At 44.0% G+C, this 27,663-nt stretch overlaps 2 protein-coding genes across 2 annotated transcripts; one reads left to right on the top strand and one right to left on the bottom strand.

Moving 5' to 3' along the window:
• Window positions 1-228: 228 nt before the first annotated feature.
• gpam (glycerol-3-phosphate acyltransferase, mitochondrial) lies at window positions 229-21,100 on the bottom strand. Its single transcript, XM_067244924.1, has 21 exons — window positions 20,981-21,100; window positions 15,653-15,781; window positions 15,352-15,471; window positions 15,035-15,108; window positions 13,833-13,946; window positions 13,112-13,261; window positions 12,801-12,900; window positions 12,520-12,656; window positions 12,096-12,195; window positions 9,907-10,119; window positions 9,694-9,807; window positions 9,382-9,467; window positions 8,506-8,633; window positions 7,612-7,682; window positions 6,854-7,118; window positions 6,360-6,514; window positions 5,800-5,877; window positions 5,377-5,511; window positions 4,775-4,964; window positions 4,570-4,628; window positions 229-4,304 (listed from the first exon to the last, which is right to left on the bottom strand). Exons 2-21 carry the CDS (start codon window positions 15,746-15,748, stop codon window positions 4,188-4,190), a joined length of 2,502 nt encoding a protein of 833 aa, XP_067101025.1. The 5' UTR covers window positions 15,749-15,781; window positions 20,981-21,100; the 3' UTR covers window positions 229-4,187.
• Window positions 21,101-22,258: 1,158 nt separating this feature from the next.
• Window positions 22,259-24,322, top strand: LOC136950842 (large ribosomal subunit protein eL19-like). Its single transcript, XM_067245324.1, has 6 exons — window positions 22,259-22,289; window positions 22,771-22,877; window positions 23,098-23,220; window positions 23,552-23,672; window positions 23,823-23,933; window positions 24,142-24,322. The coding sequence occupies exons 1-6, from the start codon at window positions 22,285-22,287 to the stop codon at window positions 24,263-24,265; spliced, it is 591 nt and encodes a 196-aa protein (XP_067101425.1). The 5' UTR covers window positions 22,259-22,284; the 3' UTR covers window positions 24,266-24,322.
• The last annotated feature ends 3,341 nt before the right edge of the window (window positions 24,323-27,663 follow it).

Below are 27,663 nucleotides of genomic sequence, written 5' to 3'. Positions count from 1 at the left end.
CGCACACACATCTATCCGTTTAGACTACCTGAAGCTATGATCTGTTTGAATGATTTTCTGAAGCAGGTATTCCATACAGACCATGTGCTTACTAAACTCATGTTTGTGGGCAGTGATAGATACAATCAGTCAACAATAACAAAACACAGCATATACAACATATACAAAATGTAGTCATTTACTTGGACTCATTAAACATTTCACAAAACTGAAGATGGACAAGGCAGAATTGTTAATCTATCATTAATTTATTTTAAAACAAAAAAAAATTGCATGACAACTGTGCTTGGACATTTTTTTCATTCTATGGAAGGAGTCAAATAAGAAGAGTGACAATCATGTTCAGTAGCTGGTGTCTGCTGAAGTGTTTCTCCAAAGAAAGAAAATCACTTTTGGACTAACTGCTAGTTCTTTTATCCATCATGCTACATGGGCCTTAGCTAACATGCAAAACACCTACACACACACACAAACAAAAAGAAACTACAGTGCATTAAAAAGGCATCCTGTTCAGAGGATACAGGATTCATTTATTGTCTTAGTGCTACAAAGCAAAGTTCATGTGTGCCTGCATTGTTTCACTTGTAAAAAGAGACAATTAGACATGGAAGAAGGACAATAATACAAATACCATCTAGATGAGTAATAAGTAAGGTTTGTGCGCTGCTTCTTTGAGAATCTTACGATATACCACTCACTATTTTGGGGAAAGGTACATTCAAGTAACAAACTCTGCTTTGTTCTCTACAGAATCAAGTTATTTTGTTGAGTTTTTCTCCAAATTAAGTATTTACACACTTGCATTTGTTTTTATTCTACATTTAACAGCTGATGTGAAGGCGTCCTGTGGATACAGTCAGTGCTTGAAGCCTCAGATCGCTACCTCAGTAACTCAGGGGTGCCTCTAAGTACCTTCCAGAAACTGGGTATTGCTTTCAATACTTTAAAGAAGCTACAGCAAATGACAAGAGTAGATAACGCGAGTAACTCCGTGAATGTGTTTTGATTTTGATAGTGTGCACCAAGTTGTGACTTACATAAATCTTTTCTTCAACATACCATGTTGTGTCAATCTTCTTTTGTCGAGATTTTGAACAAGAGCTAACAAAAATGTATGCTCCCTTCTATCTTCCTACCTCAGTACGTTTTTAAATGCCCATTTATAAACACATATGCTTTATGATGTCACATTATAGTTCTTTATGCCTCATAGGCCTCAAGTATGGTGCTGCATGTTTTCCCACTAGCAAAATCCACAGAGACTCCCATATCAACCTCTGGAGTCTAAGTCCATGGAATCAATGCCATCTTCCTTAATTATTTTTAATAATGTATCCAACTTAAACATAATGCCAATCACCAACAATTTCATTCCTAAATTAAATTGAATAGATCCCAACATTTCAGTGTTTTACCTCAAAACCCCAAATTAAATATGGGTCAAAACTGCATAGGCTTTCTTACCTTAGCATAATGCGTAGTTATGCGACGCCAATGTGTTTAAATAAATGACGAATATGTCACGGAGCCCTTGCAGAGCACCTCATTTATAAATCATGTGCAATCTCAAAAACAGGGTCTACAATTGAGTACAGTTGCACATTTTGCATCAATCATCAAGAAATCCAGTGTGATCTTTCACAATCAATGCGACCCCACTAAACAAACCAGTGCTGTGATACATTTTACTTAAATGTCCAACACAACGTCCACTGCTCCATCATCTCCCTCTGACACCACAACTCTCCACCTCCTTTCCCCTCTTACTTTACGTGTTGATCACACCATCAGATGACATCATCGATCCCTTTGGAGGGTGAAACAATGAGGTGGGTACGTTGTCTGGAAGGCATCCAGCCCTGAATAAGACAACATCCAAGTGACACATTCCTGCTACCTCCTACCTTCCCAGACCCACAGCACTGGCAAGACATGCATTCCAGAAGATTCCAAACAGACCGTACACGTCCATGTTCAATGTAGACTGAAAGACTTTGAAGTAGAAAATGAGGGTGTAATATCCAGTAGGTAAGAGGTACAAATGGGAAGTAGGAGACAAGTGATATCCTATTCAACTTGCTCGAGCAGCATAGATCTCTACAGCAGTTTTTACAAGCGTAAACAACAACCAATCACTAGAGGATATCACCCTTCACCTTCAAACCTTAAAAGGTTCTACATCCCTGTACCTTTTTTCAATAACTATCGAGCCTCGATCTTTACCTCCAGACACTTTGTATAGCTAATGAAGAACATCATGTCCATACCAGTCATATGCTGTAAGATCATACGACTCCATCTTCCCCACCACAGGTCCAAAACATATTCAGCGGTCTTAAACATGTGAAGGAAACCATACGCCTAAAATGTAAGCTATGAAATATATTCAACAGCACAGTCTCATGAATAAGTACATACACAAATATTTTGTACCCAATCTAGACTGTCCACTATAAGAAACTCCAAAACCAACTTAACAAAAATCTATGAAAGGCTTGTTTACGTTAGGTAGTTTAAGTGGACATGGGTGGCATTTTGAACCCCAAACACAGTTTGGGAAAAAGCAATCCTCAAGTACCTCTAGAATTATAATACCAATCGTACATACCATCGTATCCGTTTGTTCTGGTGTTAGTCTAATGTGTTGACCTCAGCATTGCATGACCTTGAGTTTCAAAATGTCCTCCACAGAGACTGACATTCATGTAGATGTTGAAAAAACAAAATTACTCCTCTCATCCCTCTTACAGTAACACACATTTAGAAATGCAGTACAATTTGCTAGTGCTTCATGTGCTACTCTATGCTAGATCTCCAGTCAGTATAGCTAGCTAGTAATGTTTTTGGTTTATATTTTTTTCCAACACTAAAACTGTGTTACAACTGTATGTTTTAGACTAAGTAGTAAACAACCTCTATTGTATGTGAAACTAGGTATCCTTAAAGACATCCACATATAGTGCATTCTCTAGTACTTTCCAATGCAAACTCTGGATCGGTGGTTTCATTTGAATTATCGGAGCTTCCAATTGTAAACTAATAATGTTAAATGAGTCTATGTTTGCATATGAATTCTGATGCGTTGGAAATCAACCCTTGATGCTCTATAAAATAAAAAAAGACACTAATTTAGTCAGTCAACTCAATTACAAAACACTCCAGATGAACATACTAGGCTGGTGAAATACAATGCAGACTGACCGCAAGCATTTTCTGATACCCACATTTTTCCCATATTGAGTCACCTTCTTCAACATGCAAACTTTAGCATGGCAGAATTTCTCATTTGTACAAGATCTGTAATATTGTTATCATTGTGAGTTAGTTGGTAGTGAATGTGAGCTGAATTTTACTTGCGTCGGTTACATATGTAAAATGTTCAAGTGGTTTATCCTAACTTTCTAGGTAACAACCTGTTTGCCAAATCTAGAGGGAAACAGAGTGGCTCCTAAACTTGAGTTACAGTAACTGTCAGCTATAAAAAGGTTGAAGGTCACAACAGAGCTTCTGATAGGCCCATGACGGCTTCATTTTTTGTGTGTATTTCATTAGTGTAGCCGTTTAAGGAAGCGAGCAATTCTCTTAATATGCATTCTGGTACAAATAAGTCAGCAAAAAAACATTGTGTATTAATGCCATTCTATTTTAGTACCATTTTGTTTTTGCTTGCTTATATTATTAAAGGCAGCTTTTTTGTTGATGGTAATATGACTTTCATTTACTGGACTGTTGTTATTGTTATAAGAAATGTTATACCTACAGTTAAAAGACCAAAAAAAAAAAAAAAACAACTACATGAAAACAAATCTAGGGCTTTCACTGGCAAACAAAGGACACAAAGTACAATGACGGTTAATGAAGAGGTATCATTTTCTTCATTTTTTTTATCCCCATTGCCGTCTATGTTCAGTTATAACTTTCACTAGCTGCAGAGTTCTATAGATGTTTGGAGGGGTGCAGTTCTATTCGTGTTAGGAGGGGTATTGACTGGAAAAGGAAGACCGACTTCAAGTCTCGTCTGGTTAACCACAAAAGGTTAGCAATTTTTCATGAAGGCACTTCCTGGTAAAGCTTTCCAAAGAGTAGCACCTCTGATTGTTTAGAACTAGCCAGTAAAAGCCCTTGAGGGGAGTACTTGTGTGGGTGGAGCCGGGGGCAGGGGCAGCAGGTTAGCTGGAGATCATAGGTCACAGCAGGGTGAAACCAAGGATGTACTGCAGGAGCTTGTTCCGATTGGCCTGAGATAGGAAGGTACTGCTCAGTTCCAAATATGACACGCGATTCTCCCGCCTCTCCCTCAGGACCTGCCACCAATCAAATCAAGACCATACGAGACCAATTACAAACTTGTTTCATCTCACAACGGGTCAGATTCTAAATTGCACAGTAGAGTCAATGGTTAAGACAACAGGAACTGAAGTAACATGCTAAATAGGTACAAACTACGTATCTACTGTAAGATTCTGGCAAAACAGGGATCAGCAGTGGACATTCCAACTGATTGTGTTTCGTGCATCTCTGTGTTGGATTAGGCACAGTTCTAAAACCATGTTAAACAAATGATCTCACCCCAAGTTCTTTAAATGTCCGTACTGTGTTCTTCACGAGGTAGTGCGTTGCGCTTTCACCTTTGGAAAGGAGAGGTCAAATATGAGACAGAGAAATGCTCATGTAGAGCTACCATTACAATAATAATAATCTTCAAACCAATTCCTGTTAAAAATATATATAAAAAAGACAAAACAATAAGACAAAAAAGCGACTGTAAACTGACCGTACGCGGCTATGCCCTTCTCCGTGCGGGTTAGCAAGTATCGGAACAGCTGCTGTGTGTATTCCGACTCAGCCATTGGCTGGCTCAGGCTGTGGACAAAGATGGCCGCCCCGCTGTAGGCCTCAAGCACAGGGCTGACCAGATGCTGCAGGAAGACAAAGAACTCCTGGTGCTCCGGCGACATGCTCACCTGAGATGCGGGAGTTAAACACCACAAAGGAGTCAAGGATGATACACTACAGTCAAGATACTGGCATCCTTTTGGGTAATCTTTCTGTCTATATCATTTTGTTTGCTTGCAGTTAGCATCCATGCTGGCTCCACATTCATTCAAGCTCGGCTCGTGCATACTGTACGATACAGTACTGCGCCAGAAACGACAATGTAGAAAAGTATTCATTTTAATAGATGCCCCACAAATGTTTCCATTTGTAAACTAAACTCGAAACTGAAAACTAGAAAGAAACAGGAAACATTTATGGTTTAGGGTTTCTTAAATCGGGGAAATTCAGCTTTGCTTTCTAAGAACGCGACTGCGTCTGTCATCAGACGGTTTCACCACACCTGCTGAGACGTACAGTAAATGACTGCAGAACTCAGACCTTGAGGTAGCGGTCCCTTTGCTCCTCTCCAAAGTCACTATCCTCATCCTCCTCGTCACTCCTCCAGGACAGGGGCTCCGGAAACTTCTTAGGCCAGTCCTCTGTGGGGCTTGGACTCAGCTCCTCTTGGTCCTCCTGAACACACAAGAAAGTGCACATGCATCCACACAGTTAGTTTAATCATTTGCACACTCATATATTTGAAGCCATCTTTGGGCCAGCTCCGAGAAACTTAAGACCTCAGTAAGACCTTAAATTAGAATGAAAATAAATGTTATGTTATGCTTCAGCATTCTAGTGCGTTGGAACGGTTTGTCATGCGATCACACAGTTAAAGGATGCATGTTGCAACCCTGAAACCAGGGGTTCTGACAACACGTCCGGGTTGAGAGGTTTGACGTGCAGAGCTTGAGTCCATCTCACCTCTGCTACGTGCAGCACTCCATACTGGATCAGACGGCAGACAGCGTCGTGGAAGACTTGGTAGATGGTCTGACAGGGCTAGGGGACAGAGGTCAGATAAGGTCACACGTCCACAAGCAAAAACGCACAGCTCCACATTCAAATGGATGTCTTTCCCTGTATTTAGTGAAATATGAGGCTGAACACTTTTCACTCCAACAGAGCAGGCCAACTGTTGTATTCTATCATATAGCATCATAACAATCCATAATAAGTTATGGGTGAAAAGTAAAGTAATGGAAGCCCACTTTACAGAAAAAGCCACAGACCCTCGCCACAAGTCTGTAAATATTAATCTTTTGGATTGAGGTAAAACAAACACTTTTCGCACAGAGGTCTATGCACAGAAGAACTGGTGCGTAACACGGACAGGCTCTGCACATACAGTCATAGTGGGGTGTAGTGGTGAGGTGAATGCGCAGAGGTGGTGTGATTGGATAGATGTTGGTCGAGAGAGCCCGGTGGACTGTGCAGAGGTGGTGTGATTGGATAGATGTTGGGCGAGAGAGCCTATCACTGACCGGTGCGACCATCACTTCGTTGGTGAGGAAGTGGGAGAGGCTGGCGGCCTTGCGGATCAGCCTCTCCTGGCTGAGGAGGAGCCTGTTGGGCCGGCCTTGCTGCCCCGCCTCCCCCTCCATCGCCTGCTCGCGCTGCAGCGCCAGAGAACTGCATGCTGGGAGGAGAAAGTAGACAGAGCAGGAGTTCTGATCATCCAGCGTGACGGTGATCTGGGGAGCCCTCATGGGTCTGGTGTCAGACCAGTCTGGTCTGGTGTAGAGCATTCCTTTCTGGCCTTTCACCATGTTATCAGCCGAGTAACAAAAGTATGCACAGTATGCCCTTAGTATCATGCTTACGCTACTTAGCATAGTAGTACACTACTTAGCATAGTAGTGGACACATCATTTGATATCTACTTGTCTGCAAAAGAATCAACATCACGATTACATGAGATAAGCAAGGCCTTAGCCGTGTAAGACCTTGGACACCAGCGGGTCGTCGTGTTAGCTACCTATAATGGCGTCCGCTATGAAGACGTGGAAGAGGCCGTTGCTGTAAAAGTTGAGCTCGAAGAGAGATTGCACCGTGCAGTTTGGCGCAATGGTGAACTCGGTGTTGCGGTTGGTGCTGGTGACGTTGACGCAGTTGCCTAGGAGATGGAGGGCGTGCATGACCACGTCCTCCGAGTTGCCGGAGAAGCCCAGGTCGAAGTCCCGCGACAGGATCTCCTCCTTCATGTTGAAGAAGTCTTCCACCAGCTTGGACAGAGGCACGCCCTGCCGGGAGAGGAGATGCATTTACTTTCATTTCCGATCTCAAGTTCCTGTTCAGACGATAAGGATGAAAGCTCTTGAGAGCTGACATGATACACAGTGTAACACACCAACGCATGTCCATTCTTCTCCTTTCCCTCGCCTGGAAGGCTACTCTAACTCCACAACTCAACCCAAAAAGGTAGGATACAACTCTACTGGTTAACAACATAACATTCCTAATCTGTGCCTACAGAGGGCACTATTGGATAGTGCATGAGTGAGTGAGTGGGAGGAAGAGAGAGAGAGAGAGAGAGAGAGAGAGAGGAAGAGAGAGAGGAAGAGAGAGAGAGAGAGGAAGAGAGAGAGAGAGAGAGAGAGAGAGAGAGAGAGAGAGAGAGAGAGAGAGAGAGAGAGAGAGCACAATCCATTGCTTTGATCCAGTGTTTACTGTCATTTGGCTCCCTTGGACAGTGAAAGGGTAGAAGGGGGGTGGGTGTGGGTGTGAGTGGATCACCTGTCTGTGTCGGTACAGGAGCAGACAGGCCACGATGTGTGTTGACATGATCGCTGATGACTTGTTTGCCGCTGTGAAGAGACACACACACACAGGGACACGTGGAAAGTGATGACTGACACTTCCAATCACAAGGGTCACAAGATGACAATCCGTCTTCATCTGTGTTCAAAAAGCAAAAACACAATCTTGACAGGTGTCTATTTACTAGACCAATAATATTCGATCCGGTATATAATGGTACTTCATGTAAGACTGAGCCCTGATAGGTGCCAGGATCCAGGTGGAAGGAGACTGGCTGAAAGTGACTGGCCCACGCAGGGCGTCTCCGCGTGACTAAATGTACGACTTCAGAAACACAATGCAGTCCGATCAAGCAACCAGTGCGTCTTTAGCAGTTCATCCTTGACTACAATGTCAGTCTGGGCGTAAAACATTTACAAGCAGTGCCACTGATACTGCAATTCCACCCCTAACCTGCTCCTCTGTCCTCCCCTCACTGTGATTGGCTCACAGACAACAGCCCATCTCCCAGGAGAGCATGCCATTGGCTGGCGTGAATAGGGCTAGTGGGAGAGAATGCAGTTGAATGAACTAACGGGGAGAACCGCTTGGGTCTTCAGAGCACTGGACAAAGCTCAATGATGCTGGTTGTGCTTACAAATGAGAAACGCCGCTGCATGTTAAGTCTGTGAGAAAATGACGTTTTTGGTTAAGTGTGGCAAGTGCCAAGCGAAGGCTTCAAGTCTAGAGCAGATACAAGAACACGAGGATGTAGCCCATTGACGTTGATAACAACTCAAGCAAAGCGGCGTGTTAGCTGGAACTGAATGTATTCCCTGAATGCATTGTGTGTGCTCCCAGACGCTGGGCAGGCTTGTGCGTGCGTCTTACTGAAGAGCACGTGCTTGGCCAGGTTGGCGATGACCCGTCTCCTCCAGGGCTCGTCAGACAGGTCTCTGGAGTTCAGCTGCTCCTCGTCCTCCTCCTCCTCCTCGGCGTTGAACACAGCCTGGTCAGGCCTGGACACAGAGCGGAGCAGCTGCGTCAACACTCCCGTTACACACAGCACGCGCTACACTGGAAGTATCACGTGTCCCGTATACTTCAGAAGTTTCTCTGCCATTTTTTGGGGGGTCACTTCGAATGAACCCCAATACAAATCCCTGACATTCAGGCACTTTGATCCAGCAAACATACCAAAGACCAGAAATAGATCATTTTGCCCCGTAACCTCTTTTCGCTTATTCAAATGTTTACAATTTGAAGTAAGAATAAACGTGTAAAATGTGGGGGAAAGTGTATCTTGTTGACATGGCTGCAGGAGACTGCTGAGGGACATGCAGGGAGCACAGTGGGAGATGTTGATCTAGTGCAGAGGGTTTCTGGGGCTTATTTCAGGGAGAGGTGTGTGTGTGTGCTTACATTTGGCACAGTAAGCCAAATGTCAAATATCATCAGCAAACTGGGGTTGCCTCATGTGGCTAGACATTCATTGTATAATTCTGCAATTAATAATGTATAATTATTAGCGAAATAGTTCAAAAGTAGTTGGCGGAAATGGGAACTGGAGTTTGTTACACATGGTGTGTGTGTGTGTGTGTACGTACATGTGTGTGTGTGCACGTGTGGGAGAAAGAAGGATACCGTTTCACAGAGTGGGTTCTCTGTGGTAAGTGTGTGTGTGTGTGTCGGGGGGGACAGGTTGAGGGGGTGAAGGGTTCGACATGTTCCGTACTCGAGGCAGCCACGCGTGTGTGCTCTACCTACTGAGCTGAGATGATGGTGGGCAGCAGGCTCTGCTCCAGGGACAGGAGGGGAGGGATGTGACGACTTCTCTGAGTGTCCAGGTACTCCTGGGAGAGGCAGACAACAACACGCGTCACGTTACAACACATCCTGGAATGGAACAGAACATTTTGGGAACATCATCGTCAACGCAATGATGTCGTGTAATTGAAGAGCAACAGAATGTGTGTGGTGCTACGGCCAAGTGTATGGCACCGGTTAGCTGGCAGAGCGAGGTAGCAGTGAGTGGTCCACAGAGGGGAGAGGCTGTGAGCGCCCCGTCTCTGCCCTCACCTTCAGGGAGAAGGGTTGGGTGAAGTCGACCCGGACGCAGCCGTAGTTCTTCCTCAGCATGCGGAACACGCCGCACGCCACGCCCCACAGACTCTCGTTCTTCTTGGGCTTTCCCTGAACGGCGGGAGGGGGAGATGCCATTAGAAAACATTTTGCACATGCCCCCCGCCCGGACACTCATCAACCAGCCCACCCCTCAGCTATGAACCGTACCAGCTGCTCGCTGTTGTAGTTGCCCTCCAGAATGCGGTCGTAGGAGATGCCCACGGGCACCACCAGCAGGTCGGGGATGGCGCCGGTGCACAGCGTGTCCACCACGATGGAGAGCATGCCGGCGCGCGCCGGGGACGTCTTGCCGCTGCGTGAGCGCGTGCCCTCCAGGTACACCTCCAGGAACTGCTGCTGACGAAGCAGCTCCTCCGTGTACTGGGGGAGGAGAGAGAGAGAGAGAGGGAGAGAGAGAGGGTTACATATGCAGGAGGATGGAGGGAGAGAGAGAGAGAGAGAGAGAGAGAGAGAGAGAGAGAGAGAGAGAGAGAGAGAGAGAGAGAGAGGGGGGATTACAGATGCAGGAGGATGGAGAGAGAGGGAGAGAGAGAGAGGGTTACAGATGCAGGAGGAAGGAGAGAGAGGGGGGTGAGAGAGAGAGTTAAAGGAGGATGAATAGGGGCAAGAAGAGAAGCAAAATGACAAAGAGACGGATGAAAAGACAGACACAGGCGAGGGGAGTAACCACATATCACACACAAACCAACAAAAGGCAAACGGGAAAAAAAGATCTACTGCTCTCAGGAAAATTGGTTGCTACTGCTTTAGCAAAATTGTTCTCTCCCTTGTTTACTCTCTTCATTAGCAAGATGCTACCAACGCCAGACTACAGAGTAGTCATATAATAGGTGATGTTAAATGCTTACAGCATTGTAGCTCCAGAGAGAAATGGGGATTGCTAAATGCTAAAGGTGGAACACGTCATTTCATCCATTCAGTCTGCATCAAGGTACGGTAGCAGGCAGCTGAGGGTTTCTGGAAGAGCGGTGCTCTATCATGGTTTCAGAACATGGATCGAGTTTTCCCTAACACTCAGCACATGCCCTGCAGGCCATTTTGTGTCTTGTAAGTTGCTGAAAGTACACCCTTGCACTTCTTGCTTAGTATCAGCTGTTGTAAAGATTGTGAAGGCTTTTGAAAAGATAAGCTTCGGCTCCAAATAGCCCCCCCGTGGCATTTTGAGGGAGCTTTGAAATAGCATGTATTCCCTCTTTCACTTAAACTCCCCATCCATCTCTTGAAATTGCATTAAATTGAGGTCTAATGGGTTAGGGCATCACAACCAGGCCATTGGTTTCAATAGAGGATACGGCCTAACTTAATCGCATGAATTGCCAACAGCTGCTGCCTTTCCTCCGTTAACTTATGACGCCAATAGGACGGAGTGGTCTTTAAGTCAAATGTGTTTGCTGCAGTTGGGAATATTCCCAGCATCACCCAGCCACTGCTCCAGACCAGGCCATGGGTGACATGCACACAACTTCACACCACGCTAACTCTTTCTCTGCCTCTCTCACCTCTACACACGCTTCAACAACGTACCCTTAATGAGGGGCAGTGATTGACAGCTGAAGAGCTGGACTAGACGGAGTAGACGGAGAGAGAGAGAGAGAGAGAGAGAGAGAGAAAGAGGGAGAGAGAGAGAGAGAGAGAGAAAGGGAGGGAGAGAGAAAGCAGGGGATTTGACAGCTCAAGCTACGGCTGTGAAGTGAGTCATCACTTAGTGTCACAAGCAGTAACAATGGCCTTCGCTAACCACTCGTCACACAATGCTGCAGGCATGATGTTCTACGAAAAAAGGATTTCACAGCTGCAGCAGTCCAACTGGTCAGATCAGTTAGATAAGGTCAAGCTTAACTGCTGATGTCTAAAAAGCATGAATAGCCACATAACCTAGAAAAAACTGTAAATTCTGTCCATTAACTAAATCCGGATGATCTCTATCCAAGTGGAATAGAAACTGATGCTGATCCTCTGTCTCCAGGCCCTTACATTCAAATATATAATGTTCTTAATCTCGTTATATAACACTGGAGACAGATAACAGCTCATAGGCAAGGCTTTCTATGTTCACATAGATAGAACACTGCTTTCTATGTTCACATAGATAGAACACTGCGGAGACCATGCAAGCTGAGATCAGAGCACTGAATTTCAAACCAGGAGGTCCCCCACTCATAATGTTGATGCAATCAAGCACGCACACACGCCACAAGTGTACACTAGCACAGAGACCACAGTGACTGAAGTCTCCCTTTCCAGTCTCTCAGACTCCCTTCTCTGCAGTATGTAAGACTAACCACCGAATATGAAACAGGGGCTAGTGGCTGATTCATACAGTTCCATACACTTACAGCATGTAGCAAGGATCTGTACAAAACATCTTTCTTTCCATCTCTTGTCTCATCGAGTTTTCGCCGGATGAAGAATCCTCCAAGTTTACGAATCAATGTACTGCAAATAACAAAAGACGGCAAATTAGTTTATACTCCCTTGTTATTGAAGAGTCCCAGCAAAAGCATCAAAGTCATTTCATTCACTGAAGCAAACAAATATAATAGACAGAGCCGTAGTCTTTGGTTTAGGTATGCACAAAGCTACCTGGAAACAAAAAAGGCCAACTCTGATTGAGAGGGCCTTCAACCGTGTATTTCCTGACATACTTCATCCCCAACAACTGAAACCACATCGTGAACTCTTCTAATCCCTAGCGGGTACAAAATCGAGCCAAAATAAGAGCTGCATCGACAACAGGTTCCCATGTTGTGTGTCACTCACCTGAAGATGGGAATGTTGAGGTTGTTGCCGGCGGCGATGTGGGGAGCTTTGATGTTGTGGCAGAAGAGGATGAAGGTGATGAGCAGATAGTCGATGTGGGACTTGTGCACGGGGAGGAAGACCAGGGGAGCATTGTGCTGCAGACACAAGGACAGACACAACACTGTGAACCTCCACGTCAACACCCCGGCTTCAACTGAGCTACGTTAGGACGTCTCAACTATACTGCATACATGTGTATGGTTTTCTGTTCAGGGTTAGGGTTAAGATGCTTCTCTGACCTCTGTTGCAGCCTTCTTAACCATCTCCAGCTGGCCTTTATGAATCTGAATGCTCCAGAAAAATCCGTTGAAGAGTTTGAGGAGCACCCATCCTGTCATCCTGAAGGACGGCCGAGAACCACCGAGTTAGCTCGCTGGCTGCCATTTACAACTTCCCAAAACAAGCGAGCTGGCCAAATGAGTTTGGAGTAGTTCTCACTTTAAACACATGCCAGATACTGCAGTAGGACCCCCCATTCAGCCGGTAAAATGAGTTTGAGAGTGTGGCGGGATTTGAAGGTTCGTGGTGCTTTTTTTTTTTTTTTTTTTACCTGATGAAGGCTGGTGAGATGTTGGCCACCATCTCCTGGAGGAAGCCTCTGGCTTTTCTCCTCACCTTGCTGACGGCCTTGTACTCCTGCCCAGGCTCGCTGGCCGCTGGGTCGGAGTCTGTCGCCACCTCTACGATGGCGCTCTCCACCCTGGGTTACAGTAGAGTTCATTTATTCTCTTTGCTCAGCAGTCCCTTATCTGAAAGTGGCTTATTTGGGTATTCGGGGGTTATTGCAGTTCGTCAAAGGCTATTTTACGACAGCCTATTCAAAGACACACTCTTATTTCATGGGAATTCCATGTTTCTTAGAAAGGGTTCTGTCACAATATTTGCATTGTTTTGAAGCAATATTAAAGGTCTGGTCCATGATATACCGGTAGCCAACTGTATGTTAGTGGAGGATGTCTGCATGCACACATTTACCTTCCCCCTCTTTCTGCCTCTCCCTTTCCATATTGCCTCCTCCTTCCTTCTCCCCCTGCATGTCTCTTGCTACCATCAATCAATATTGCTCCTCCCTCCATCGACCCCCTCACCTTTCCATCTCCCTCAACCCTATCCATCCACTTCCCCTCCATCTCTCAACCGCCCATCCATATCCAGCCCTCCCACTCTCATCCCTCCCCTCCTCTCCTCTCTCTGTCTTTCTCCTACGCTCGTTTACCTCCCTGCAACTGGCACGATCCATCTCTTCCACTCGCAGGTCTGTGAAGGTTTACCTGCTGTTGTTGAGAACGTTGTCCACAACGTTCCTGGCAAACATGTCCTTTTGGACATCCCTCTCAAGGACAAACAGCACATAGCTGAGCCTGCGGGCCAGCCAGCCACGGTGTCTGCATGGCCGGAGAGAACGCAACACAACCTCAGGTCAAGGTTGACACACACACAGGCACAGAAATACACTTCCAGTGGCCTTGCAATGACACATGACTTGATAAAGGAATTCCAACCCCTACAATATATAAACCCCTAAAGTAAAAAACAAAAACACAAGCTAGCAATGTCATCTTTATTTGTTGATTTTGTTTTGAGTGAACAAAGTCTACAAAAGGTCAATCATTCCAAACAATTAAGAAAAAAACGACTTAATAGTAATGTAAAACTCAACCATTTCCCCTGAAATACATAGTGAAATGAACACTTAAATTATGTCAGAAGCATCTCACCTCCAGGTTTTATAGAGCTTTTTAAGTTCCCCTGATTCCACAATAGATAAGGCTCTTATTTACAGTAGACATGAGCATATTTATATTTCATGGTTGGTTGTAGAGCAGCTAATGGCAGCTTGGACCACTGAAGACAGTCACCTGATCCAGGTGGGTGTCAACTAACAAACACGGTTAATTATTCATCCTTAAGGTTTCCACTGTTTCACAAAGATGCACCAACGTAACCCTAATTATCCTGGTAGATACCCTCTAGTGAGTTTTCGTAAACAGGAAAAGTGACCTAGGGTTAAATGGTATTTGAAATGCACTTTCGAACTAGGTGGTCCAACCTTTCCAAGGGAAATATCTAAGCAATGCTGAGCTCATCCATCCACCCAAAACGTCAAATATTTTTACAAACAATGTGACCAAGGTCTGTTTGGACATGAGCAGGGCTACTGAGAATTATTTTTACATGGTTCTGAATGACCAATCAACCAGTACAGCTCCCTCCCAGCTTTGAAGATGCATTCTAGTTTTTCTGCTTGTCAGTGAAGCATTCTTCTTGCCCTGAGATGATCTGGTGAATTGACTGATTGCTGGTAAAACTGGTTCATCTGGTGTGGGTTCACTGTAGTACAACAGCTGATCTCACAGTTGTGACAATCTGAGGTCACATGGGTCCAGCAACTTTAGCAATGGCTACATTGCAACGCATATATTATTCAAATCGAATTGAATAGTGAATGTATTCACGTTATTGATTGGTTTACCTTGTGTGGGTCTCGTTGATATAAATCACATTACGCAGTCCCAGAGAAGGGATACTGGGGTTGAAGAGTCTCTCCTGGAAGAGAGTGGAACGTCAAACTACACACAACTATACACCCAGTAGTAATAACTACACACTAGGAATACAGTGTCTGGAACATTCTGGCCATGTATGTGGTTGGAAAAGTTACTTAGCGAAAGATAATTAGAGATGAAACGATCACAGTGACCAAAATGATCCCGGTTATCAGTATTATGGTGGGATTGCAAACATGTGCTGGGAGAATACAGTGATGTCGTCCTCTCTGTGTGTACTTACTTGGCTCTGGGGGGTGCAGGAATGGCAGCAGCGGCCCACAAAAGGTCTCTTTCTGTTTAGCAGACCCTCCTTCCATGTGCTGGTCACACAGCGCAGCACTGAGGGGCTGGAGCTCCGTTCCTGGTCACACACGCACACACACACACGCACACACACAAACACATTGTAACAAAAAAATTACTTGACACCAACAACTGTTTCTCAAAAGACGTTGAAACCATTTTTTAAATGGCCCTCGTCTTATAGAGGCTAACCCTAACCCCCCCTCCCCCCAAAATCAAACGTGAGGTTTCAGTTTTACCGAGTCGTCGTTGGGATGTTTCCAACGACTGCCTCCTTGGTCGCCATTGTTGACCTGGAGCAGGCTGTCTGGCCCGAACGAGACCGACACATCCATCTCCTGCCTTTAGATCACACACCAGCTAGGAGTCTGAGAGAAGCACAGCATTACTGACAGGTTTTCACTTCCGCTCTGCGCCACGGGGCTGAAACACAGGTCAGTCAAAGTCAAAGTCTCCTATTTATCAAGCGGACAGTCTTACACAAGGTCTTTCTGAGTAGAATTACATAGTAGGCATAATATTACAAATAAATATGACAAACAATCACAAAGAAGGTCAAGAATAGCAAAAGCAGCAATACAGTTAAGCTATTTGGCTAAAGGCGCTATGGACAGTACATAAACAGTGGATATAATTGAACTTTTTTCGTGGATCATGGCATTTAGGTCTATTCAGAACAGTTGCTCATTTCACCAAGACTCAGGGGAGGATCAGAGCCAGAAACTACACCAAAATCAGCTGACAAACGTATTTCATTTTAGTGTCTAATCTGGGTGGGACGCTCTCACGTATCTAAGTGCCCCTCACCGGGGTCTGAGCGTAATCTCGAGTGAACATACAGCAGCTCAATAGAAATACTGGACCAAGTTAGATTCTGCTGAAGCAAGAGCGTGAAAAGTGTGTCAGCCAAAAAAAGAAAAAAAGACAAAAGTAGCCTAAAGTGCAAGCACATCATGAGATCTTGCCAAAGCAATTTTTTCCCCTCAGCTTCTAGTCAGAGAGACAGGATACATTCAAAGACCTGGTATTACAAGCCCTTTAAAAAATATTTTTTGAATAGGCGACACGTCTGTGTGATGTTGACTAAGGTTACATTCTTTCAGTGATCACCAGACTCCAGGCTCGGCTGGCGAGATCACCCAGTACAGGCTGGGATGTGAAACAAGACGCCACAGCATCACTGTGGACGTTAATCTCTTCCTGGCAGAATACTGACCTCACAGTGGCAAGGGGGGGAATGCATCATCCATGCTGACGACAACAAGAACAACATTTACCTCCACAGTTAGGGGCCTTCACAGGGCGGAGATACATGACCTTGCGGCCTATCTAGTCCACAATGTAGGCTACTTATGTCAAGTTAGTATCCAGACTTCCTAAACTACAGGCTCCATCCAGGTTCAATGTTATGGCTGTGGAAGGAGCGGCTTGTGTTATTGGAACAGAGATAGCAGAGGACTCGGGGCTCAGTTACAAAGGCTGAACGGGCTAAGACGGTCATGTGGAAAGACTTTTCCGAACACGTCCGTCCTGACCCCTGTGTGTGTGGCGTCAGCTGAGCTGATTCGCTGACCTACGGGCAAGAGCCCTCTTTCCCCTCGGGTGTCGGATTATAGGCTACGCACACAGGCATGCACGCGCACTCTCACACGTTCACACACACATGACCCGGGTCCTGCAGCTGTTCTGAGCCGGGTAGGAAGAGGAGGCAGGTTGGAGTGAATGGGTTTGATCAGAGGGGGAATGGAGGAGTGATAGTAAAGCAGTATGTTCAAAAGCAAAATGAAAGCCACACGGCAGAAGAAAGAAACTCACTTGATCAATAAAGTGTGTGTCTATCTAATGTCATCAGTATACCACTAACTAACACAAGCATCATAAGGCATGTAGGTTTTCCCTTAAACCACCAACACTCCGAGCACCTAAAGCATTTTCTGATGTGAAACTACATTTTAATTCAGCCTTTAAAACAAATGTTACAGCTGATACAGCCTAGGCTCATTTAAGAGACCTTGAATTCAGTAAACAGGATACAGTACAATACAAAAAACTTTTTTTTACAGTAAGTACAGGGACATTCCCCCAAGGCAAGTAGGGTAAAGTGCCTTGCCCAAGGACACACCATCATTTTCACGGCCAGGGAATCGAACCAGCAACCTTCTGATTACTAGCCCGATTCCCTAACCGCTCAGCCACCTGACTCCCTACCTCCCATTACAAAGGAACCAACAAGCCTTAAGTCAAACCGCAAAATAGCAAAGCTACATTTCACACTTCCCTAATTACACTTCCCTACTACGTCTCTGCAGCCTAACCAGACAGTCTGCAGCCTAACCAGACAGTCTGCAGCCTAACCAGACAGTCTGCAGCCTAACCAGACAGTCTGCAGCCTAACCAGATAGTCTGCAGCCTAACCAGACAGTCTGCCGCCTAACCAGATAGTCTGCCGCCTAACCAGATAGTCTGCAGCCTAACCAGATAGTCTGCCGCCTAACCAGATAGTCTGCAGCCTAACCAGATGGTCTGCAGCCTAACCAGATAGTCTGCCGCCTAACCAGATAGTCTGCAGCCTAACCAGATAGTCTGCTGCCTAACCAGATAGTCTGCAGCCTAACCAGACAGTCTGCAGCCTAACCAGACAGTCTGCAGCCTAACCAGATAGTCTGCAGCCTAACCAGATAGTCTGCATCCTAACCAGATAGTCTACGTTCTTTACCAGATCCAGTGGGCCTGCAGCAGCCCAGTGCACTCAGCACAGTGGCCAACCTTGAGGCGACATGAGATGCAGTATCATAAAAGCCCATAGTCAGGACTTTTACCCTGAGTCATCATCACTGCTGTGTGGCCAGGCTTTGTGCTCACACATGCCTTGCTTGCCTTGGGCCAAGATACTCTGATAGCATTGCCTTTTTTTCAAGCGTTTGGGATGGTTATTAAGTCAACTGTTAGTTAATTTTAGAAGGTTACGTTAATTTGCTGCCCTGGGTTGGGTTACAAGGCTCGGGAGTGTGGGGGGGAAAACAAGGATTTCCTATGTGCTTAAGTTTACCGCTATCAGTAGATCAGTTATGCCTCATTATTTGTTCATATCCTATTGTACAATTCAAGGCAATGTGTTCCTGCTGTAACCAGTAATTTGCATTGATGTCATACTTCTGCCTTAACTGGACATCTGTTAGCAGCATGTAATCTTAGTTTTTCTCTATTCATTCCATCCCCTGACCTTCATGGCTCAGAGAGACTTTGCTACAACAATTATGTCTGAACTGGTCCTTGTTCTTGTCGAGGTGTGCGTTAGTCTAGCTCTAATCAGCTTGTTGTCTAATGCTTATAAACCCAGAACCTGAACTGATAGCTACATTTCTAGGAGACACACAGCAATTTCTTTCACGTGAGCATTATAACAGTGACACTAAAGAAATATCTATTCAATGCAATTGGTATTGGGAAAATGTACAAACCTTAGATATTGGTTGTGGAGTCCAAAATTCTTGGGAAGGCAATCCTAATGTAATTAATAAGAGAAAATGGCTTGTGATTCTCATTAGTTTGCAAAGTAGGTCAGACACTGAGAGAAACTTGTGGTGACTTGACAGGATACCCTTACCATGGAGTGTGTGTGTGTGTATGTGCGTATCAGAAAAAAGAAAGGATCATCTCAGATGAATAACAAGTGCAAGCTGGCAGCAGGACTTTACGTATTGCCAAAATTTTCCTGCCCAATTCAAGCTTTGAGGCATTGTTCTTTTGTGGTAATCCCATCTAGTAGGTGACACACATTGAGGAGGGAAGTGTGACTGGAATTGTGGATTGAGTTTACAAACGGTCATTGACCGGCAGTGCCAACAGACATGGGGCGACTTTGTTAGAAGAAGACAGAAAACAACAGCTGAGCTGGGTGTTTGTGCCCAGACTGGTTATGATAAGCCAGTAATGCCAAGCCCATGACTCAAATAGCCCACCTGAATCCCGCTCAACTTGCCTAGCACCTTGAACCACACCAACAAATGAGTAAACCGTCCTAGAGTCAGTATCAGGCCTATGAAGCCTTTTCTAACTTTATTGAATACAAATTCAATTTAAATCCCACTTACCGCTCAACGGTTCCACCATAACAATGACTGTCAAGTATTCCTAAACGTGATAACCTAACCACTGTGTTTTGCATTTTATTGTAACTAACGCTGTTTACTGTTTGTGGCTTGTGGTTAGTCAGGATCGATCATGTTGACTTTGACTGTACAATTGTGATTCATTTTTCGTTTGACTGCAAAAAACATACGTTTTATTATGGATAATAATATAAAATTATATAAATTATGATATCATTATAAAGGCACATTAAATTGTTTTACTGACTGACCCTGCATTACTGGTGAGAGACTTAAAAGTAGAATGGAAAAATAGTTTTCTGTAAAGTTCAGTAACAGTTCAGAGTGCATGAATGAGCAACAAAAGTATTGTGAAAGGCTTTGACAGGTTTGTAAAGAAGCAACTCACCGGTCATGCACGCTATCAGTTGCACTCTAAATCACTACCTGCAATGTTGTTACTTGCAGATATTATTATTTTTTTCTTGGAAAGTGAATATGGTTTCTAAGTTTGTGTGGACTGACTGCTGCCAAAATATTACAATGTTCATCCATGAGGGGTTAGTAGGTTAATCCGTTTCACAAGCTCAGAGATGTCTGGGCTAAGCAGGTCAAAAGAGAAGTCGGACATTAGTGACAGATGGGAGGTGACGCATCTTTTGTTGAATCAGACAATAACAAGTTAGCTGGAGTATTTGATGGGTCGTGTCGTATTATGGTTCGGCAACGTGGAGGTGACCATATAACTTGTGCTTGCATCATCAGCGTGGCTTGACAGATGAAGCAATCTAGATTGCTTCATCGCAGGTAGCTTGCCTAGCCCTGCATAGGCACTGATCAACGAAGCTCAGCTATCACATATTACATTGTGCTTGTTACAGCAAGTGTAGCTTGGTATCGGTACGTTAGGCTAATCTCTCTTTGCCAAGGATACTAGACGTTGATGACAATAATATATCATTCAGTAGCTAGAGTAGCTGTGTAAGATTAATATGGAAAGATACAGAGAGATAGAGTCGAACCTAGCGTACCTAACTAGAACTAGCACTACTGTACTAGCTGGTGGTGTAAAACACTGCTATCCAAACCACTCTTCTCATAACAATAGCTAGGTCTTTCTCACTAGTGTAGAGTTGCTATGAATATCATTCATGCATGATGTGATATAGTATTAGCTACCAAAGCTAGCTAGCGGCGGTTCAGCTAGAAGAATAAGGAACTGTAGCATCACTCGCCGGTTAGTAAAAATTGAAAGATCAGACACAAAGAGATATTATGGTTTTTAAGTATTATTGGCTGACTGTTGGTGAACTCAAATCGTCTGCTACCTATCCGGGATGTAAACATGACATCTAGAGGAGCTAAGTCAGTCAATTTTTCTATGAGAACACGACAAGCTTAGTTAGCAAATAGATGGCGAGTACAAACTAGCTCTAGCTGAAACAGAAAATAATTCTCAGGTTTTCCAAATCTTACCTTGAATGTGGTGTACCATGTCTCATAAATGTACATCCGAGTCGAAATTGATAAATGTTCGCCAATTATGCCCTTGACAATTTGCAGGACAATCAGCCGTGAACTTGGTGCACCAAGAGCCAGAGCAAACTGGATGTGTGTATTACTGTCGGTGAAAGCACAGCAAGGTAGTCAATCAGCTGCTTTGTTGCTCTGGATCCAGAGGGGGGCGGCATTTAATTTGTGTGAGGTAGTGAAGGTCTGCTTGCTTGTCACAGAGGCCTCTCTGAGAATGTATCGGGGGGGGGGGGGTTATGAAGAAAAAAATGTTTGAAAATGTTTCGACCTTATTCGTGTTCATAAGTACGGTACGGAGTATAGATCGAGTCCTGTAAGGAGTGTGTGTGTGGGTGTGTGGGTGAGAGAGAGAGAGAGAGAGAGAGAGAGAGAGAGAGAGAGAGAGAGAGAGAGAGAGAGAGAGAGAGATAGAGAGAAAGAGAGAAAGAGAGAGAGAATAATAATGGACACGAGTTTATATCAGATGTACCTGTAAAATAGTACTTCAGAAGAATACAGCTAAAATGTATCACAATAAAATATGTTTAAGGGAGTCAGGTGGCTGAGCGGTGAGGGAATCGGGCTAGTAATCCGAAGGTTGCCAGTTCGATTCCCGGTCATGCAAACTGACGTTGTGTCCTTGGGCAAGGCACTTCACCCTACTTGCCTCGGGGGGAATGTCCCTGTACTTACTGTAAGTCGCTCTGGATAAGAGCGTCTGCTAAATGACTAAATGTAAAATGTAAATGTAAAATGGGAATTTGCATTTGCATCAACGACTGGCCTGTAGTTTGTGGAATTCCCTTTAAAGGATAAAACTTTAAAGGATGCTCTTATATCAGCTCGGCTCTAACATAAAGTACAGTTACAGTTTATGTTTGGCTATAGACTAAGCAAAGGTTTAACAATCATAATTTATTATCAATCATCATGACTATTTCCATAGGACACACTCTTTAATGTGTCACAGTAATAGTAACTGGGAAGTAATAGTGCCATCTGGCGGTCAAACTTTAATCCAATTTTGGAATGTTCTATTGTGGCAAAATGGGGTGTAAAATACAATGTACAACATGATATGCCATGACATTATATATTTATTATCATCATACGAATATTCATATGTTTTCAGTGGTATCTATTTTCCTTTAGGTTGATTAATCGAAGCCGCATATACAACGTGACGATCACTTCAGGTCGGATCTCCTTTATAGTTGGTAGGGTCCGTACTACGTCACTCTCTTCCTTTTCTATCCCTACTCGCAGCCATGAGGTAAGGGCCTGATCTCTCGCATTGTTGCGTTTGTTAAAGACATTATTAATTCCTCTACAAGTAATGTAAACGCAGGGTAGTAGTAACGCAGGTAAACTCCACTGCAATACATGGTAGAACGAGTTTGGATAGTTTTGCTATATATTTTAAAAGTTCTGCAATCTGACCTGCTAGTTGGTACGCGCTAACTAGCTAGCAAGGCCTAGCTAGTATCAGACTGATTATCAAGTCTACAGAGAATTTAGCTATCATGTCAAACAAGACATGTCCAGGGATGTTTTAAGACTACCGGATCTATGAGCTTTACAGTAGTTGGCCACTTAAACTACCTATTGCATGGACGTGCATTAACATCTTTTATAGTACAGCAGCTAGCCTACCCAGGAGGTGCTAATAATAACGCTGATGTAAGCTACCCATCTACACAGCAACCAAAAGTTGACTAGAATCGTACTGAACATTTTGTCATTTGTTTACCCAGCATGCTCAGGCTTCAGAAGCGCTTGGCGTCCAGTGTCTTGCGCTGCGGTAAGAAGAAGGTATGGCTGGATCCCAACGAGACCAATGAAATCGCCAACGCCAACTCCCGTAAGTCTTTCGTCCAACATTTTCACTGCCGTATTTTAGGATATGCTGTCAAGGAGTTCATCTGTCATGATATCTGATAAGGATCTATCAAGCTGTTCATATGAATGTCCTTAAATAGTTAATGAGTGGTTGTGGAAACCATATCACTGGCCGTTTCCTGTACGTGTTATATCTGAATTTAGACACTGAATCTTATGGTGGTCTCCCTTCTGTTCTACAGGCCAGCAGATCCGCAAGCTGGTGAAGGATGGTCTGATTATCAGGAAACCAGTGACGGTGCACTCCCGCGCCCGCTGCCGCAAGAACACACTTGCGCGTCGCAAGGGACGTCACATGGGTGTAGGTGGGTATGGACAGGTGCCACACACAGTAGGATTCTTGAATACGACAGGATGGTCTTCGTTTGTAGGCTTTTAGAGAAGGGAGTGGGCTAAAATGTAAGGATCTGCCTACCTGGCCCATGTGTGGATTTTAGATGCTGCTTGAATTTTAAAGGCAAACATCACCTTTTGAATAACACTTGTCATGGTTTACCTTCAAGAACAGGACTAAAAGATAGCTCATTCAAATGGAAAAGGAAAACATGGCGTGGCTTACTCGAATCCATGTGAGCAACTTGAGGATGTTTTGAACGTTTAGCAGGCCTTCGTAATCCTTCATGATCTCGTCTTCAGGTAAGAGAAAGGGTACAGCCAACGCTCGTATGCCAGAGAAGCTGTCGTGGATGAGGCGCATGCGGATCCTGCGTCGTCTTCTGCGGCGCTACCGGGAGTCCAAGAAGATCGACAGGCACATGTAAGTCTGACTCGGGGCTTTTCTTGTGGATGTGTCTTGTTGGACAGAGGCATGAAGGCAAGTGATTTGCAACTTGACTTGGGACACATTTTGATTTGAAACGTGCAAAACGTCCTCTTACAGTGCTGTCTTTTGCCCTGTCATTCCCAGGTACCACAGTCTGTACTTGAGGGCAAAGGGTAACGTCTTCAAGAACAAGCGCATCCTCATGGAGCACATTCACAAGCTGAAGGCAGATAAGGCCCGCAAGAAGCTCCTGTCGTAAGTCCACACTACAAACGTTACTCATCCTAGCTCCACTCTTTGATATTACTGCTCTCTTTACCTTTGGAAGGTGACTGATAATGGAAATGTGTCTCTATAACTTCAATTGGTCTGGATAACTTGGCTTTTTTTTGGGGGGGGGGGGTGAGGCTCTCCCTCAGGACCATCCCAGCATTCTCACTCCCTGTCTTCTCTCGTCCTCCAGCGACCAGGCGGAAGCCCGCCGTTCCAAGACGAAGGAGGCCCGCAAGCGCAGGGAGGAGCGCCTCCTGGCCAAGAAGGAGGAGTTCATCAAGGCCCTGTCAGAGGAGGAGTCCACCAAGAAATGAGACTAGTCACACCCATGTCGCCTACTTCCACGTTAATAAATTTGGACACAAAAAGGATGAAGTTGTCTGTTTGGTATTGTGTGTGTGTGGTGAATATAGCTTTGTATTTGAGGTCCAGAAGCTTCCAGACTGGCCCAGAAACCATGTGATAAATTGTATTGAAGTAATTGTACTAATGTGGGGGGGATGATTTTTGGACATTAAGCATTATAAGCATTATAGCAGTATATAATGCTAACAATGTTAGGAACATTTTATGAAAATTTGTTCAGCTCAAAACCAATAGGAGGGAAAGGAAAAATGATTAAAAATAAACATGCTGACGTTGGTCTTTCTATTCACTTTGGTGGTTGCTTTCAAAATCAGTAAATTATGAAAATGTTTCCACTTCAAGGCAATTCACAGCCTTCACTAAATTGAATACGCCGCACACAAAGGCAGTGTGTTCTTTTGAACTCATTTGATGAGATGGAGCTTAGGAATGCTCTGAAATGTGCAGGTACAGCGCTTTCAGCATGGAGCCCTGCAGACCTGTGAAGGTGTTGGCAAAAGAGGTCAGCTATGGAAAGGAGGCAGACTGCCCATTTTGTATGAAATGGATCCTCAGTCTCCTACATTAGCAATGTTTAGCATGTGATCCATCATACAGAATTAGTGTTTGCTTGATGAAGCAGGGGCAATGATTGCGTAATTCTTGACTAATAGTTTTGCTTTCCTGATGAAGCACATTCACCCCTGCCTTCTCCTTCAAACGCAACATTATTTCTCAGGATGCCCTCAACACCTACGCCTTTGGCAGTCAGTCATGACCCATCCATACTTTGTGCTTTGTTCACCATTTGGAATTTTCATGGGTGCACTTCCTGTTCAAAACACAAGAGAGCATCATCTCCCTGTGCAGCATGATTCTAAAACCACAGGGTTTCTACAATCCATCCTAGCCTGTCTGGGAAGTGTTCCATGTGAATCATCTCTTCAAATGAGGAAAGTAAAATGGTACAGATATAATATGATTAATACACTTAAGATCTCAAATCAGAATATATTCTAACCATAGCTTTCTTTATCAACGACAGTGTCCTAATAGTCAGCTAAGCTATTACACTGAGAGCCTCAGTGTATTCTTTGAGAATAAACCCTAATACACTAACCTTAGAAATTACAGTCATTAAGAGTTGTTACGCTTGACCCTTAACCCTACACGATCATGTGATATTCCTGGACCAATCATTTTGCAAGCTTGTATCATGTCCCTGAAAATTGCCCACCTCAACATGAATCCTAACATCCCAAATAAAGGATCATGATGTTAAGTGATATGTTGACACGAACCAGAATAGACAATAGAGATGTTTTTAAGTCTGATCCTCAGATCTGTCGGTCAGTCTGTTAGTTGAGGTATTGTAAGATAATGAGAAAGTTTTCCATTAGTCTCAAATAACTGCATATGAACAGCCAAGGACACTGGCCAATAGCTATCCAATGATAATGAACTTATCAACCATTTAAATGTCAAATAAATTTCGCATGAATTTAAAGCAACTCTAACCTTCCTTCCCTTATTGTTCTGACCTTCCCCCAAAGTACTCACTAAAACCTGAAACAGAATAGGTTTTACTGACATTTGCCTTACATTAATGCATTCCTATTTCTCTTTGCCAATTCTTTGATGCCGTGAAAACCATGCAATAAAATGTAACTAAATGAGTGGCCAGATGGCCATGGCAGATAGTCCTTAAAATAGCTGGGTCTTCATAAACTGTGCAACTAAACTGGCCCTACACTGGCCAACCACTATATGTTCAGTGTATAGAACAGTTGGCCTGACCACCAACTAATCCTAACTGCTGTTTATCTTCCCTTGTCACTAATAAATAAACAGGCAAGGAAAGTGAAGCTTCTCAAAGTAAATAACGTTTTGATGGACAATGATTCATTTTTTCCTCAAATTGACTATGAAAATGCCATGTTTGTTGTACACGTGTAGAGGTGTAACTTCCTCTTGGGGATCAATACAGTTCTATCTATCTATCAACGGACATGCCAGAGGGTTGAGCTAATTTGATCTATAAATTAAATCACAAAGGGGCTTGTAATGGTCAGAACCTTTATCCACACTCCCTTTGTGACCACAAAGAGAGAGGAAAGAGTCCATTGCATAGATTAATTGACACAATTATTTTCACACATGATGGATGCATTTGTCTTAAACACTAAGCACATGGATATTTCAATCAACTTGATTATGAATGTTGCAACAGCCCATAGGCACTTGTAGTGCAAGCATTAATATGTGGTTTTATTGTGGTCCTATTCCGCCTCACAGTAGCCTAACATGTCAGCAGCATCAGTTGGCTGTCTTTCTGACTTTCTTTTTGTCCTCTGCAAGACCTGCACCAGGAGCACAGTAATGGTTAGTACAGCACTTTTACAAAGTTGAGTCCTGCATTAAACATACGTGAGGGTCATTGATTTGCCTAGCATCAGACCCAAGCATGACTGGCCAGACAGATGTTATTTTAGGCCTCTCCACTTAAAAAAAGCCCTCTCCTTCCTCACGTTTGAGCAAGACTCAAGTCCATGAAAATAGAATTTTAAAAGGTAATGTCAGATTTGTTTTGTGATGTAATATTTTTCAGATGACATTTTATTCAGACCTGCAAACCTTAGCTCAAACCAGGGTGTTTGAGAGATGCATGGTTGTAAAGAACACCAGGGAGTTTGCCTCTGGAGCGGAGCTGAGTCAGAGTATTTCACTGTGTATTTCTGATAACATCTCTATAAATCTCGTCATTGGAGACAGAATGCTGACCCAGTGGCTGGTGAAATGATCTTAGTCAAACACATTTATTAAACTGAAATTGCACATAAACGTCACTCTCTTATTCAAACCAACAAATCTTTAATCGGGACTAAACAGTGCTTGATATGAACATATCTGTTATAAAGTTATCAAAGCCAGTTTGGTTTGCCTAAACCTACAAACGTAGTTTCTTAAACAGTGTTAGTACCATGACCTTCAACCTAGGAGAGTCGGTATACCTCGTTCAGGCCTAGTGAACTGTATAATCAGGTAATTGTCATCCAGGATCTGTCTTTGTTACTACCCCTCAGACACATCTATGTTGCATGGATGATTAAGCTTCTGTCCCAGTCGTAGACCAATCGTGTGTGTGTGTGTGTGTGTCCATATCTGTGATGCTCCTCACCCGTGACTGATCGAGTTATCCACCCAGCTGGGTGAGCAATCATTTGGCCTGGTAGCTGTCAATTTCAATTCATCTCCCATTGTGCGTGTTTAGCTCAAATCTCAGTGGAGTGAGAACCACAACGTAGGTTGAGACAAAAATGGAGACTGTTCACAAGAGACTATTGATCAAAGCACAGCTTTCCTTATC

This window comes from Osmerus mordax, chromosome 10 (genome assembly GCF_038355195.1).
Source record: "Osmerus mordax isolate fOsmMor3 chromosome 10, fOsmMor3.pri, whole genome shotgun sequence".
In the NCBI taxonomy this organism is placed as follows: Eukaryota; Metazoa; Chordata; class Actinopteri; order Osmeriformes; family Osmeridae; genus Osmerus; species Osmerus mordax.
Note: the sequence above shows the minus strand (reverse complement) of the source record. Positions and strands in the feature narration are given on the sequence as shown.

Excerpts from the sequence above, each read along its gene's own strand:
- gpam (XM_067244924.1), bottom strand. The coding sequence starts at position 15,748 with ATGGATGTGTCGGTCTCGTTCGGGCCAGACAGCCTGCTCCAGGTCAAC. Across the intron at positions 13,262-13,832 it reads AACGTTCTCAACAACAGCAG|GGTGGAGAGCGCCATCGTAG; the intron begins GTAAACCTTCAC and ends ACTGTAACCCAG. Across the intron at positions 4,305-4,569 it reads GGACATTTAAAGAACTTGGG|GTCCTGAGGGAGAGGCGGGA; the intron begins GTGAGATCATTT and ends GATTGGTGGCAG.
- LOC136950842 (XM_067245324.1), top strand. Across the intron at positions 22,878-23,097 it reads AATCGCCAACGCCAACTCCC|GCCAGCAGATCCGCAAGCTG; the intron begins GTAAGTCTTTCG and ends TCTGTTCTACAG. Across the intron at positions 23,934-24,141 it reads GCCCGCAAGAAGCTCCTGTC|CGACCAGGCGGAAGCCCGCC; the intron begins GTAAGTCCACAC and ends CTCGTCCTCCAG.